The 15,950-nt window shown below is 36.4% G+C and overlaps 2 protein-coding genes across 2 annotated transcripts; both read right to left on the reverse strand.

Moving 5' to 3' along the window:
- Positions 1-218: 218 nt before the first annotated feature.
- LOC141839510 (uncharacterized) lies at positions 219-7,264 on the reverse strand. Its single transcript, XM_074727258.1, has 12 exons — positions 6,912-7,264; positions 6,742-6,826; positions 5,295-5,425; positions 5,104-5,206; positions 4,880-4,894; positions 3,545-3,690; positions 3,234-3,429; positions 2,213-2,287; positions 1,337-1,453; positions 907-951; positions 524-622; positions 219-433 (listed from the first exon to the last, which is right to left on the reverse strand). Exons 1-12 carry the CDS (start codon positions 7,220-7,222, stop codon positions 407-409), a joined length of 1,350 nt encoding a protein of 449 aa, XP_074583359.1. The 5' UTR covers positions 7,223-7,264; the 3' UTR covers positions 219-406.
- Positions 7,265-11,366: 4,102 nt separating this feature from the next.
- Positions 11,367-13,358, reverse strand: LOC141841280 (ethylene-responsive transcription factor ERF054-like). Its single transcript, XM_074729427.1, has one exon. It carries the CDS (start codon positions 13,233-13,235, stop codon positions 11,973-11,975), a length of 1,263 nt encoding a protein of 420 aa, XP_074585528.1. The 5' UTR covers positions 13,236-13,358; the 3' UTR covers positions 11,367-11,972.
- Positions 13,359-15,950: the final 2,592 nt, after the last annotated feature.

The following is a 15,950-nucleotide window of genomic DNA, read 5'->3' on the forward strand; positions in this document are numbered from 1 at the left end:
CTGAGCTGGTTCACCAGTTTACAACTTTGAAGACGTAAGCCTTTCGGTTACTTGATAACTTTTTATGCAATTTCATTTGAAAATTTTCAAACTTTGAATTTTACGTTCAATTCATTTGTGACTGTTGACAATGAAGTAAACCCTAAAATTCACGTGAATGAATTCACAATTAAACATTAATTCAATCTAAAAACAAATCAACAAATTGCTCCTGAACGTGAGAAAAAGAAATTTAACTTATATTCTATGATCAAGCTTTAAATTACATTTTCACGTGAAGTGAATATTCAGACAAACTTTTTAAGTTCCGTTACAAAAATTTATCCTTCATGCAACAAAGATACAACTCTTGATCAAACTGCAATAGCAGCTTTTTCACGAGTAATCATGATTAAAAAAAAAACTCTCAAGTGGTCGTCGTATCAACAAAGATCTGCGTTCCCATGAAAGAATGTACAAACGATAAGCAATATATATCTGCGGTTAAGAAAGGAATGCACAAAAGAAAGAACAGAAAAATTACCTCCGCGTCTGGCAATGGATCATACAGTTTCTTCTCTCGAACATCAAATATTGTAATTCCAGAAATTTTCTGGACACCTAATCCAGTAGCGATCAAGCTCTGTTTGACCATTATAAATCCAAGTCAGCTTAAATATGCCCCCTTACAGTTCATTGAATTGATTAAATAGGAAATAGTAATAATTGCATCGCTCAGTTTACCATCTTTAACATAGGTGAATTAACAGTGTTAATAATTAGAGGTTAAATGATTAAAGTTTGAAAAGCCAAAGGGGTATATTAATGATTTAAAATTCTGAAATAGATATTGTTTTTAAAAGGGCAAACTTCAGGTGGCAAAATGAGAATTCATATAAAAAATATTAAACATTTGCGATCTCTTACCAAGTCAAAGATGTTTGAATTGGAAGCTTCTAATGGCGGAAGCACCTGTTGTAAAATACAATAAAGAAAAATCATAACCATTAGCAAAGTATCATGTCAATGAATACATTACGTTCAGAATGTATGGTCATATTTTATATTGATCAATATAAAAATTTATATCTTATTGATAAAATATCCAACTAATTATTTATTTCATTTCATTAATGAAAGTAAAATGAGCAATAAAAAAATTGTCATATATTTTTATAATAATCATTATAATCAAAAACAAAATTGTCAAATAAACCTCTTATCCTTCATGGTTTCTCGCTCTCTAGGCAGAAATGCACAGAGATTCGGAAAATCAATTGTCTATATTTTACAATTTTTTTTAAAAAAAGGCACAAAATAACATATTTTGCCAACCATGGTTGCAATTGTTACTTACCAACTTTTGGATTCCATTAACCATGACAAACTTTTCATCATTAGAAATGCCTGGAGATGTAAAAACTTCAAATGGGCCCAGAGTTCTGTCTGTCTGATTTGTTATAGATAGATGAACCTGAAGAAATCCAACATAAAAGTAAAGAATATATGGAAAGAACTTGTAGAAGATAGTGAACAGATTATTAGCATCTCATTCCTGAAAAGTGTAGAACATGCATTTTCAGAGGCGCCAATGTTTCTCTTTTCAGACAAGTTTTCTGTGTCTAAGTTATTTTCCAATTTATATTAATAAACTAGATAAACATTAGATTGATTCATCTTCATTTCTGAAACAACTTGGCTAAAGATCCTAAAGCACAGTTCCGCTCACAAAGAGGGTAGTGGATCATTGACAGGGAAATCAACTAAAATCAATAAATTATTTACCAAGTGGATACAAAGAACCTATTTGTATCAAGTCATCAAATTTATAATGAATGCACTAAGGTGAAAAATTATACAGAATGCCATTGTAATAACCATCTTCTAGGCTTAACATAAGAAGAGTACAAGGATAATTATTTACCCCATGATGTATATTACATCCATAGATTTCTCTCATTCAGGTGACTCACCTGGAGACATGCTACCATAGTGATTGCATGGAAAAGTAATTGGGCATTGCATTAAAAACAACTCAATGCTAGGATAAAAGCAAGTAGGTTGATGATACCATTTACAGGTAAAGCAACAATACATTCACCGTAAGGTCACAATGCTAGGATTAAGCAATAAAACTTTCCATAAGACCTTTAGAAAGCCATCTCAAAATTTAAGAATCCAGAACGTAGCATAAGCATAGTTCTGTCCATATGAACAGTCAACATATCCATACCTGAAATGGCCTCTCCAAAATGATAATGGGCGGAATATCAAGCATCTGCAACTCAATGTCCTTCTGAGTAATAGGCTGCTCAGACAAATTTAAAAAATATATATAATCCTTTCTCTTTATTATATAGTTATTTTGCAGCAACAGAAAGATAAAAATTAACTATCCCTAAACAAATTCCAAACTTAGAAGATGTCCATTGATAACTAGGACTAAAATCTGAGTAGGTCCAACAACTTGATTAAAAAAAGAATACATGAGAAATTAAAAATAATTATTCAAGAAGACAATAGGTACTTTTCACACTGCCGATCCTTTTCATGGATAAGAAGATAAGATTAATTGTTTTTAAAGTAGGACACAAAATGTGCATCAGATTATAAAGCTTCAAAAATTGAAGATTGGTATTATGGATATTAAACTGTAACTGAACAGTGAGATACGAACAAAGGAATATTTGGAAAAGTTAAATAAAGTTGTAAGATTGCAAATAAAACATGAACTTAGAGAGATGGAGTTCATTTTGAAGCAATTTGAAACAAATAGTGAATCCTTCAAGGTTTATGTGGTTTCTTAGTAACAGCACTCTGTTTTCAACTCAGATCAAGATGTTGGGACATTGTGCAGTTGGAAAATTGTCTACATAATTTGCTAAGAACCACATGTGCAACCTAGTAATTACTAGGAGAGTTAAAGATACTCTATAACTCCATTATTTGAGATCAAATTATCACTAATAATTGCATTCAAGTTACTATAAAAGAAAGACTCAAAACAAGGATTTAAATATCAGTAATCTTAACAAAATTATACGATCTGAGGGGCAATTTGAAGAAGTCTTTGTTATGAACCATAGAAGGAATTTCAACTAAAGAACAGAATTCCTAATTAAATTCTTTCTTGCTATTTTCTGAGAAATATGAACAAATATATCAAGGAAGGAATTGCAACTAAAGAAATACTTTTTCTAATTTCTAAAAATATTAATAGCTAGTTAGCACATAGGTAGGTTCAGATGTACTACAGTGCCATAGATTTGCTGAGTTTGGAGTCGACCAGGTTCACCCAAGTTCATTCGCCATGTTATTTGAAATTTACCAAGAATACTGCTCCCATCAACCTTTGATTGTCCAAATTCTTCAACTGTGGACTTTATTACATAAAGATAGTTGTATATTCCACCTCCAGCTCTGATTAGAACAGGTGGCTTAAGTAATCCTCTGTATAGTGAGATTCAAGTGCAACTTCATGAGAGCAATAAACAACAAGGTGAAATACAATCTCATATTAGGAAGATTCAAGGATCATAGGAAACTTCTATAAATGTTGAATCACCTTGTCTCAGAGTTAGCTTCGGCAGTGTATTCACTAGTTTCCAATCTTGTTGCAGTCCATTGTTGTGAAGGTTCAAATTCAACTTGATCCATGTAAAGATTTGACTTTGTGTGATTCTCTATGCATGCCTCCAAATATGTATTATCCTAAAACTGAGAATGTGAGATAAACATATTGCAAACCTGAGTTATCTCATTTGATAGGACAGAAAAATCTGATCTTCTTGTAGCATCATTCGCATACGTGAAGACTACATAAACTAAACCAAATTTTCTATTCAAAGGAAGAATTGGAGTAAAAGGCAAATCTATGTTATGGAAATATAATTACAAATGGTGGCAAAAGTTTTTAGTTAGTGCAGAATCAATGGATTTATTTTAATACGAATGATTGCACAAAAGGCTGAAACCTGCAAATAATAGTTTCAGGATCATCGTTAACTTGGGAGACACAGTTGCAGTGATAAATTTGAGCCTTAGAGAAAATAAAAAATTGTGATAATTATCATAAGCATAGTACAAAATAGTTAAAGAGGAAGTGAATTTATCAACAAACTAGAACTATAGCCTTTCAGATGTTTGCATATCCCATATATCTCAATGAAATGTTGTGTATAGAGCAAGTGGTGGAAGAGTGAAATAGGATAGACAGCCAATATATATATATATATATATGATCATTATCATATTTTTGGCTCATAGATCTTATCCCTCCATCGAGATCTATGCAATGTTACAAAATTAAAATTAATTAAATCACCTTTTATTAGTAACAAAAAATTTCTAGTATAACTCTATCCTTCTTACAACTTCCAGTCTAATTGATTTAAATATTCTAACTGTACAACTATTATTTGTATTTAAATATGTCTATATCATTCATTTCAACCTATTTTATCTCATTTTATAATATGTTGGAGTTATACCTAATTGCTCTTAAATATTAATAAAAGGAAGTCTATTGATTAAATCGGTCATTTTTAGACTCCAAAGACTTTGAAGCTAAGCGAACTATGGATGGAACAATGTGTTCTTTCTATAAAAAATGCATTTTCCTCATTATGTGCAATGTTTCAGAGTCAAATGAAGAAACAAACTGAATCTTAGGAGTTAGTGTAATGTTTCAAAGTCCAATGAAGCAACAAACTGAGTCTTAGGAGTTAGTTCAACAAAAAACTAGAAAAATAAATGCATAACCCAGCATTTGCCAAGAAAAAAAATGAATCCACTATAGGGAGGGCATCCAATCTTAAGATATAATTCAAAAGGGAATCAAAGGAAAATGCAGCAACTTACAATAAGTTATTTTGGTCAAAAACCACAGAAAAAAACATACCTTGACTGTGCGAACCTGAAAATGAAAAAAAAAGGAGAACATGTCATTTTAAAAAGTTAAGAAAAAAATAGAGTATATTAGGCATAAAATAGTAAAATCCAGAGCATTAAACAAAAGAAAGTGACAGAAAACAGATCTTTGGAATTCCCTTTTAACTAAAGATCAATCAGCAAGCAGAATTCATAATAACAGTAACTCAACGTATCAATGACAGCAGTGAATACCTTTGTTCTAACTGAGAGTGGATTGTTAACAATAAATTTAAAAAACTGAGGAAGATATTTACGCTCGCTGTCACCATCATTGTACAGAGCAGTACAAACAAGCCTAAAATTTGTTGCAAGAAGAACTAGTTAAACAATGTTATTATTATTATTTTCATCAAATTGTGGCAAATAAAAACATAGCAACATACGTGTGAGCCCCCAATTCTTTAACATCATGCTCTACAATGAAATCATATCTGCCACCAGAACGTATTGATTCAACAGGTGATTTAGACGTATCCAAAAGCAGAATCCTTTGCCTTTCCGTTTGAATTTCTGCCTGAGAATTACAAAGTATTACTTGTCAAGCCTCAAAACTCGACTAGTAAAACATATACACATAAAAACTAATAATATCACACAAAATTCTGAAACAGTTGGAAGATTATCTTCATTGTGTTACTTGTACTAGTTTTACATTTTTATACTCAATCAATCAACCACACAACCTATCATTACAGAAACCCAAACATCATATTTCTTTGTCAGAAAATTGCTTAACACAAGAGGGAAATCAAATTCAATCTCACAAATAAATTAAACTTCCACTAATTGTTTTCAGTGCTTTCATTGCTGTAATATATCTCTTGTAACACGAATGCTAAAAATTAACTCAACTGCATCTATGTACATCATATGGTAGATTTTGCATGCATCCTTGTAATTTACTGTTTTTCCATTAATCCCACATTTTTCTAAATTCTCCACTTTAGCAAAGAATATGACATTTAGTCTTATATATATATATATATATATATAGGTGCAAAAAATGGCATTTAGTCTACTTTCGCGATATAGGTTCAGAAGCTAGGGCTGGTTCAACCTACCTTGGGCTCGTACTTATTAATCTAGTAGTGGGTACCATGTAGAGTTAAAATAACCCTGACACTCATCCTAAATGTTGGCTAATATTTGATTATGTTTGGCCATTCAGAATGAAGAACAGAGAATAAAATTACTTAGACGATATAATATTTACTTATTAGAATTAATTCATCAGATTATGCATTAGAGTGGATATCTTAGAAAAAATGGTGGAGTACATGGACCAATAAACTGCGAAAGGACGTACAATTTTGCTACTCCAGCGAGTCAACATCTTTAACAGCTTTCAGTCTATCTTCAATAAAAGATGACATGTTTTTCCTTTGAATTGTACTAGAAAATTCACTGGTCCTAGCAAACCCTGATTCCATGCTGTTGCAACCGATATATTGAAGACAGCAGTTAGAAACCTACTACTAGGAAATACAAATACTACTCAGCATGTCCAACAAGATTTCTACGTGCTTCCTTCCATCCGTTGATGTTCTGGAAAGTAGAAATTTACATTTCTTCAGAAAACAACAGCATGAATCCCAGAGAGAATTTACAGGGTGCAAAACAACACCTTTCGTTACATGTTCATCCTAACTTCCCCGTTGAAATACTTGTTGAAATTCATGCTTAAAACTGTAACTAGGTAAAAGTAAAGAAAACAATAGAGTAAAGTTTTCCAATGATCCTACAGCAATGTGGATAAAATGTGAACAATTAGACAAAGAACAACTGCTGTAAAATCAACTTCGCCAGAGGCAAAAGACCAGAACAAATCACCTTAATGATCACGTCCCGTGCTTCGAATTTAGAGCTGTTATTGACGCTAATGTAGCTCGAGAACGTCTCGCCCAAATAAATATTTCTATAAACAGAACAAAGACGAACATAAAGATTAAGATCCGCGCCCACTTAATTAGAGCTGCTGAAAGAGACGCCAATGATCGGACCCGAATGATTGAGGGACGATAAGGAGGCCGGAGAGGGCCATGGCATCGACAGGGTTACGGATCTGGAATCGATCCCGGAATGTGAAGTCGCTGTTGGCAACGGCGTCGGGGGTGGAAGGGTCGGAGATCCGTACAAGGTCTTCGGGCGAGAGGCTGGGATCTACAAGGATGTCCTCAGCGGCTAGGAGGTCTAGGGGGTCGAGGAGGCGGAGGACGGCTTCCTCGGTCTGGAAGGAGGGGCGGCAGAGGCGCATGACGCGGAAGGCGAGGGAGTGGTTGGACGGCGACCCGCCCTGGGGTTGTCCCGACATCGACGCAGAGTAAGACGCCGGTGACGGCGACGGAGGAGGAGCTCAATCTGAGATAGACGAAGGGTTTACCTCGGCGGAAAAGCGGAAACTAATATCCAGGGCAATTTAGCATGTAAGTATCTAAACATTTAAAATATTAAAACGAGCCCCATATCAATTATAAAAAAGGTATTTGATTATAAAAAAATGCACTCACAATTTCCAAATCAATTAAATTATACTCAAAGTTACCCTTATTCATAAAAAAAACATTTTAAATTTCTCATTATAAAAATATTTTATAATGCGCTCCTTCAACTGTACTGCTATTTTATGTTATCTATGGGAAACAAAAGGTATTTTAACTGTGATTTTTTTTTTTACTCTCAATTCATCAGCATTCGCAGCATATATATTGATCAATTAACAAGTATCAAAACCATAGACTTAATTTTATGAACTACAAATTGATTGCAATACAAGTTTTTAAATAATTTTATTTGACAAACAAAAAGAGATAGCGATACAATCCATTTTCATAATTGTGTTTGTTATTTCTGATTTTTTTTTTGTTCTTATTTCTTAAGTTGTATTTCTATCATGTGCAGTTATCTAACAACATGTAATATTATGGAGCTTAATTATTGGAGTGACGCTCGTCTTTAAGATTGTGTACATGGATAAATCTAATGCTTTTAATCATTGGATATGATTATAGACCACTTTCACGCCATTTATTAAAATTGACTTCTAAATCTAAATTCGATGTCATTAAAATATCTGAAAATGAAAATGATATGGTAAAATTTTGTATCTTCCTGGACAGAAAACAGAAATATATAAACCAAACAAAGAGATATAATATAAGAGTAAAATGAAAATGAGAATCAAACAGAGATGTTTACATTTTATACATCAGGCGTCATGACATCTTTCTCTCAATATCTGAAAAGCAAATTGCTTTTCCCACCCCCTTACCACCGCACCCCCCCCTCCCCTCCTCTCTCTCTCCTATTCAAATAACTTTTATACCTTTTTTTCTTTATTTTTTTCTTTTATTTTACTTTTATATATATATATATATATATATATATATTAATTTTAATTAATTTTTTATTTAGTTTTATTTTTTAAATTAAATTTGTTTATTATTTTTTCATTAATACTTATATATATATTTTTAATTTTATTTAGTTTTATTTTTAAATTAATTTTGTTTATTATTTTTTAAATTATATTTAATTTTTATTTAGTTTTATTTATTTAATCAATTTTGTTTATTATTTTTTATCAAATTTTTTTATTTTTTTATTTTATATAATTTTTAATCTAGGTCAGAATCTCTCCCTTTTTAAAATTACCTTCCTAATTTGACACTTAAAAGAGAATCAATTTTAAAAGAGAACTAGTCGACAAAAATAAAACTAAATAAAATTTATATAAAATTCTAAAAATAAAGTATTGATAAAAAATAATAAACAAAATTGATTAAAAAAATAAAACTAAATAAAAATTAAATAAAATTGAAAAAAATATCGTATTGATGAAAAAATAATAAATTAAATTAATTAAAAAATAAAACTAAATAAAAATAAAAATAATGAGAGCTATTTTTAAATAAAATTAATTAAAAATAAAATTAAATAAAAATTTAAAAAATTAAAAAAAAAAAAAAAAATAAATAAAAAGGATAAAAAGGTCATTAGAAGAGGAGAGAGAAGAAGTGGGAGGGGGGTGTGCGGTGATGGGAGGTGGGAAAAGCAGGCCTCATCTGAAAATTATCTTTAAAATCCTTGGCTTTCTCATTATTCCGGTTAGATATCATACATAGTTAAATCATCAGTCAACAAATAATCTGACTCATACAAGACACTTCTATCGGTGAAAAAATCTGAAAATAGACTCAACATAGGGAGTGATTGGTACTAGAGAGTCTTGACAGACCACTCCGACGTTTAAATTAGTATCAATGCAAAAAGAAGAAGATCAAAATAGAAGAAAGAAGAAGAAGAAATTTTTTCAATTGTCGAGAACCCCCTTCTCATATTGTTGGAGGGCTTATATACCTACGCAAATGACATCTTTACACTCAAAAGAGGCCATCTGTTGGGGCTCAAAGAGACTGACTATGATGATTGTTGATATGAGATCCCGACATGAGACATCTAGAGGATCAGATTTATCAACCTCATAACAACTCTGTGACGTGATAGTCGCTGTGTAAGGCAGAGAATAATGGCCAAGATGGGGCGCGGAGAAACCAAGATGGGAGGGGTAAGGGCGTAAGGGGCCACTTGATTGAAAGACTCGGAAAGGATGAGCAGTTGAGAAACTTAGTTATCCTATAACTGAGCTGTCGAGTTGTCGAACTGTTGAGCAGCCGAGAGGCCAAGCGGCCGAACAACCGAGTGGTTGAAAAACCAAGAGGCCGAGAGATCAAAAAGTCGAGAGGAGTGGCCGAGAAACCGAGTGACCAAATAGTCAAAAGACCAAGAAACCGAAAGACTAAGTCTCAAATAATATTATATTATGTGTTGACTATTGACTTTTATCTTAACACGTCCTATTATCTCTTGACTATCAATGCCACTTAAAATTAATCAAAATCCACCACACCACTCGGGCTGAGCTAGGGAGGTGGAGGTTTCATGCATGTGTGGCGACCTGACGAATTCTGGGCAGATCAATGGGCTCTCCAGGCTTTGGTCCCTGGATCACAGTGATGGAAGGCTTCTTCTACGGCTCTTTCTTTGCTTCTTCTCTTTTCGATGTTGGCTATCTCATGCGGTATGAGCTCCGCAATTGCTCTGCATTACCATGGAACTTCTGGTTGACTAGGAATTAATAGCTAGCTAGTCAGGAAAAAAAAACAGTGAAGCGTAAGTATACTTAATTGTAATTTTAATAAAATAAGCATCATGAGAAACATGGAGCTAGAATGACTTTAACCTTTTCCGTCTCTCTGTTGCATGTCTTGTTTGTTTCACGATTCAATGACCTTTTCTGATAGAAAGTTCGCTTGAATTCTTCAGCTTCAGTAAGAGTTTCATTTCGAGCTCAACAGCATTTTTCACATATATTAACGGAAACAAGGATATCAAGTATTAAGAGCACATACTAGAGAACGTTGCATTCTATTAATAACCTTGCTTGGAGGTTGATCGAAGATCTATGTAAATGTTCCCTATTGAAATAAAAATGCCTGAATTTCAATTGTAGATGTGAAGATCAACAAGTCTTATAAATTTTAGTTGTAAAGAGAAATTCGAGTAAAGAAGGTAGAATCATCTCAAAATGTTCCTTCTTGTATCCCAATCATGAACAACCAGAAGAATTCCACATTATCATTGATCATTACAACTTGTATAGATACATTTAGGTTAGTATCCATTTGATGGAAATAAGATTATAATCTGTAGAGGAAAAGGAAATAATAATATCCTATCACAAGAAACACAATGAAGCAAATTCAACCTAGAAATTTCTAGAAAGCTAAATTCTCAATTCAAGTGTATACCAAATCCTTGAATACCAGATCTATCGTCTGCTAACGGCATGGATGAACAAAAAATCATAGAAATTCACAAATAGAGTGATCGATTCAAAAGTTATGATGCTCACCGACGCCATTCGCGGCGGAGGAAGCCCTCTTCCTGCATATGATCGGATTCCGGCATCGTCAACTGGGACTGCAAAGACAAAAACGGCATGCTCCCGCCGCCCCCGTAGCGGGGGTGGGGCTCTTCCTCGGCGGCGAACCCGTAATCCCCGGCGGATGGCACGTCGGCTGTACCCCTCCTTCGGGTAGAAATCGTAAGGCCGGTAGTAGTAGTCGTCGTCAAAGGGGCGGGCGGAGGGAGGGGGACGGCGGCTGCCTCCTCGCCGAATGCGTCGAAGTCGGACGCCATCTGTTCGACCTCGGTCCCCTGCACAGTTGGAGTGTCTCACTGTGCCTCTCTGTCTCTTCTACGGTTTCGCCGATCGCCACCTCCTCCTCTTCTTGCTGCCGCAATAGCGCATGAGGCTTCGGGTCCTTCGAAGATGGTTTGACTATGATTTGAGATTGCACTGAGGCCTGAGCTCGACGGAATATGAACACACGGGCGATCGTTCATATTTACTATAAAGTACTTTGCTGAATATAATTACACGCACAAACTGTTTTTAAATCTTATTTTATTATCAAGAACTGTGAGATAAAAAACATAAATTAATAACTTAACCTGCATTGGCTAGTACGATCATATCAAAGCTTAATAGCTTATACATGAACGGAGAACCCAAAACTGTCTCCATTCTTGATGACCTTCTTTTTGCGTAAAACATGAACAGGAGATTGTTTAAATTCTAAAGCATTCGTCATGCAGGCCGTGTGTGACTGCGTGATCAGTTCTTCAAATAAGTGATAGGATCAAAGCTAAAAACTTAAACTTGGTGAATGGAAGAGATGGATCAAAGATGAAATGAGGAAGCAAGAGGTGGACATCGATCTGTTGTGGCCTTAAAAATGCAGCCAGAACAGGGGCACCCTTGGAATGTATGAAGAGAAGCAGAAGAGGAATACAAGCTCTAAATCATACTCCTCTGCTTGCAAGTGTAAGTTCAACAGATCGGCATTAAAAGACTGCAATCTGTGAACTGTTCTAATGTGGCGTTCAAATTCTGCAATCTGTGAACTGTTCTAATGCGTCATCATGTGTTTGTCTAATTTCCTATATGAAACATAGAAGACGAGAGGAGAGGAGAGGAGAGGAGAGGTTGTGATGTGTGATCACTCCTTCCACGTAAAAAAGAGAGGAGAGTGAGAAGGGGCAGTGGGAGGAGGAGGAAGAGTAAGAGGTGCGGTGTGGTTGGAGTATTCCACGTCGGTTTCAGCGATGCTGGTGAGTTGGGAAGGGAAGAGAAGACTATTGGCTCCGTCGATGTCGTCCCACACTGGGCTGCCCGGACCCCAAGTGTTGAACCAGGTTTCATCGGCGTCTCCCCAAACCATGTCTCCTGGCGGATGCGCCGCTTCTGTACCAACGACAGAAGCGAGATCGTAGTTTCCCATAGCAGCGCTGCTGGTGTCCGTAATTGGAGGAGCAGCTGGAGGTATTGGAGTGTTGGATTGGGCTTGTGGTTGCAGAGGTTGCTTCGACGCTTCATGAGTAGCCGGAGCAGAGGAGGAGGAAGAGCAAGAAGGTGCTTCCTGGCTGCTACTAGCGCCGGCGGAGCCGCCTTTGCCGAGGAAGAGGTTGGGGAAGTTGAGCCGGGCGTTCTCGCCCCTGAGTTTGAACGCCTCGCGGTCGTAGGCAAGGGCGGCGTCCTCGGCGGTGTCAAAGGTGCCGAGCCAGAGACGGGTCCGGGTCTTCGGCATGCGGATCTCCGCCACCCACTTGCCCCAGTGCCTCTGCCGCACGCCGCGGTACAGCTTCGCCGGTGCGGGTGCATGGGAGGCGAGCATCGGCGCCGCACGGAAGAGTCCCGGATACATCGACGCCACCGCGGCACGCCGTGCCGCCGCCTCCTGCCCCACCAAACGGCCCATCATCGCCAAGTTACCGCGAGGGCTCAGGTTGAGCGCCTCGCTCCAGAACTTGAGCAACTGCTCCTGGTACATCTGCTGTTGTTGTCCCGCTGCCGTCGCCGTTGCCGCGGCGGTTCCTTCCGCCATGAACAATGGCGAGGCCAGATGGCCACGGATCGGGTACGGGTGACCCTGCGAAAAAGAAATCATCTGCTGCTGCTGCTGCAGGAGCTGACCGGTTCCAGATAGGCGCAACGCCGACGAATATGGTAGCGACTGCGCATCCTCGCAAGCGAATGGAAAGATTGGCTTCGGCGAAGAAGCCGGCGTGGTCGGATTGGAGGAGCGACCCAACCGATCTGGGCTTCGAATCTTCTTCAACGGCCGAGGCGACGCCAGGGTCGCCTCCTCGAACGACCGCGCTCCCTCCGGCAGCACCACAAGGTGCTCAGCTTTCCCCTTCTGCCTCCTTCTACCGCCTCTCCTTTCCTCGCCTTCCATGCCCGAGCCGGCCGGCCGCTCCATGGAAAAACCAAAGCAGCAGAATTGAACGCGAGTCGCTCGACGAAGTGGCGGAGAGAGCGGAGGACCGGCCGGCGAGGGGCGATTGTGATTGAGCCAATGGGGTGGGCCGAGGGTGAGAGACGTAGTAATTTTTGGAGCGCTCGTCTGCGTGCTTGGTGACGCTGAGCGGGCAGCCGGCAGCGATTTAAGCAGCAGCACTGCAGCAGGGTAAAACAACGATAAGGATGCAGATATTTTTTTTCGGTCTCGAAGCAGAGTCGGTGGGCGGGGCCCGCCGCGCAACATCTTTGAACCGGTTGTGCCGTTGGACCAGTTAGGCGAACCTGAGCTCGACACGTCAACTTCGTGATTCCCTCAGGCGGAGCCCACTTTGACCACGTGTTAAATTCCTTCCCCCCGTCCGCCAGTCACACGGCGGGCTTTCAGATTCGTGCGGAAATATCTCAATTATTCCTCCTCTCTTTTATTATCGCCTTCTTCTCTCTGTTCCGACTTCGATCTATCGCCGGCGTCGTCGTTCAGTTATCTTAATTATTATTTTTTAATAAAAAAAATATCATCATCACGGTTCAGTTCGTGTCTTCGCTCAAGCTCAGTCTGTCCATAGTTTACACAATGAAATTTAATTAGATCAGCAGTGAAATTTTGTAGCAACGAACAGCAGCTAATTGAGTCGTGTGATATTAATCATAATAAATGTATCAGAGAATTTATGCTAATCTAAAATTTATCATACACTTAAAAATACAGCTATAAATTGCTATCCTTGATTAAAATAAAATTTCCTATTAAAGTTAATAATATAAAAGAAGGAAGATGATTGAGGAACTTTATTTCTATTTTTGTATCAATCACGTTCAAACAAAACAAAATCCTAAAAAACACGAAATATTGCTAAAAAAGGATAAAAAAATAATAGAATAAATCGATGGGATGGCGGTGGACGGGCAAAAGCAGAAACTGATGGCGTCATGGTCGGCCTTACGTCCAAATAAGATATGCTTCAAGCATATCTTATTCTCTGTCTTCAATTCGCTATATACATATATCTTTTTGAAGAAGCTACGTACTAATTAAGTTGGGTTAAATTAGACCACAATTATAAGTATAGAAGAAAAAAATCCCTTGGGCTTATTAATTAAATCAAACAAGCCAAAAGAAAATCAATCTTCTCTATAACAGTCTTCTTGGAAAACTATTTTTATACGAACAGATACAAACATTCTTCTGCAGCCAAGTTAACTCACCATTTTAAGCAATGGAATCGGAACGTGATCCTCTGGGATCTTTAAATTCCCGCTTAAAAATATGTTTTGATTTAATTTGATCGGGGAGAAGAGAGAAGCGTGCAACGGCTGCTTAATGATTGCTGGGATTTATAAAAAGTCAACGTCACATCCAAAATCCACCTCTCTTTCGGCGGACAAGACGCCGTTCGCCATCCTCGAACGAATAAGTCAACGGCAACCCCACCGCCCTCTCACATCACTATACCCATGCTTCTGTAACCTTCCTCATTTTTAAACATTTTAAAATCCTACAGATTTGAAAATTAGCATATATAAACTAACTACAAATTAAATATTGAACTTTGATCATTTTACTCCCATGTAATTAATTCAAAACCATTTAATTGTAAAAAGTGTTTATACTAATCTTCAATCCTTAATTATTTCGGATTAATTAAGCCCTGAGAGTTAATTATACACCTTGGGGCTGAGCATGATTCATCAACTACAACTCTCATTTTTATAAATAAACAAAGACATGTACTTAGTCCTTGCGTCGTTGCTTGTTGATTAATTAACATAATAGCATGGAGATGATAATTAGAGCTGATAAATAAACAATTAATTATAATTAGGTATTAGTTGAGTTTATCCAACTCGTTTTCCTGTCTGTCTTGATGCTGCATGCGTATATATATTAATATAAGCTAGGCTTATAGGGTGATGATATTATATATAGGTTGAGCTAAGCATAAATAGTTAATTTAATGAATGTTTATTGACATGGAGTGAAGTTGGATCGATCGAGTTATGTAATATTTTATGAAAGGGAGGGTGCATCGAACTCTATTAAATATTCAAAGGGATTACGCTACGTTAAAGGATGTATCTATTCACGTTCGAATTGAAGTATCGAGTGTTCTTTGTTTTCTAAACCTAACTAATCCATGTCAAAAAACTAAAGCATCTATTTTTCTTTATGAAATAAGTTTGATCAAAATTATATAATAACTCTAACTAATCCAAAGCTAAAATATCGATTTTTTTATTAAATACTTTAGTAGTTATGCTAAATTGATATTATTGTAGGCTGAATAACATACAAACCTAGCTACCTTTTTTTTTTAGTTTTTAACAAATTTTAAAATTATTTAATAATCTCAAAGGACTTAATTTATATATAAAGGCACAGAGATACTTAGGGGTGCAAATAATGTGGAGTCGACATAAATCCAAATTTATTTATGGTCATAATTTTTTTTTGACAAATTAAAGTGAATGAAATCAATTTATTAGGATGAAATATATTTTAAATATTTGCTCACAAAAGTTATTCTTCATTATTTTTCATCCCATTTAATTTAAACAAGAAAACATATTATCGATAGTCCATTTTCATGAAATAAATATTTCACACAAATGCTCATATACTTTTCATTTTTTTTTTCCTTTTTCTCTTTGCCCTGTGTTGGGTAGACCTATGGGC

The sequence above is a fragment of the Curcuma longa genome, chromosome 11, assembly GCF_044706935.1.
Source record: "Curcuma longa cultivar G26 ecotype Majalengka, Jawa Barat chromosome 11, ITB_CL_G26_1.1, whole genome shotgun sequence".
Classification (NCBI taxonomy): Eukaryota; Viridiplantae; Streptophyta; class Magnoliopsida; order Zingiberales; family Zingiberaceae; genus Curcuma; species Curcuma longa.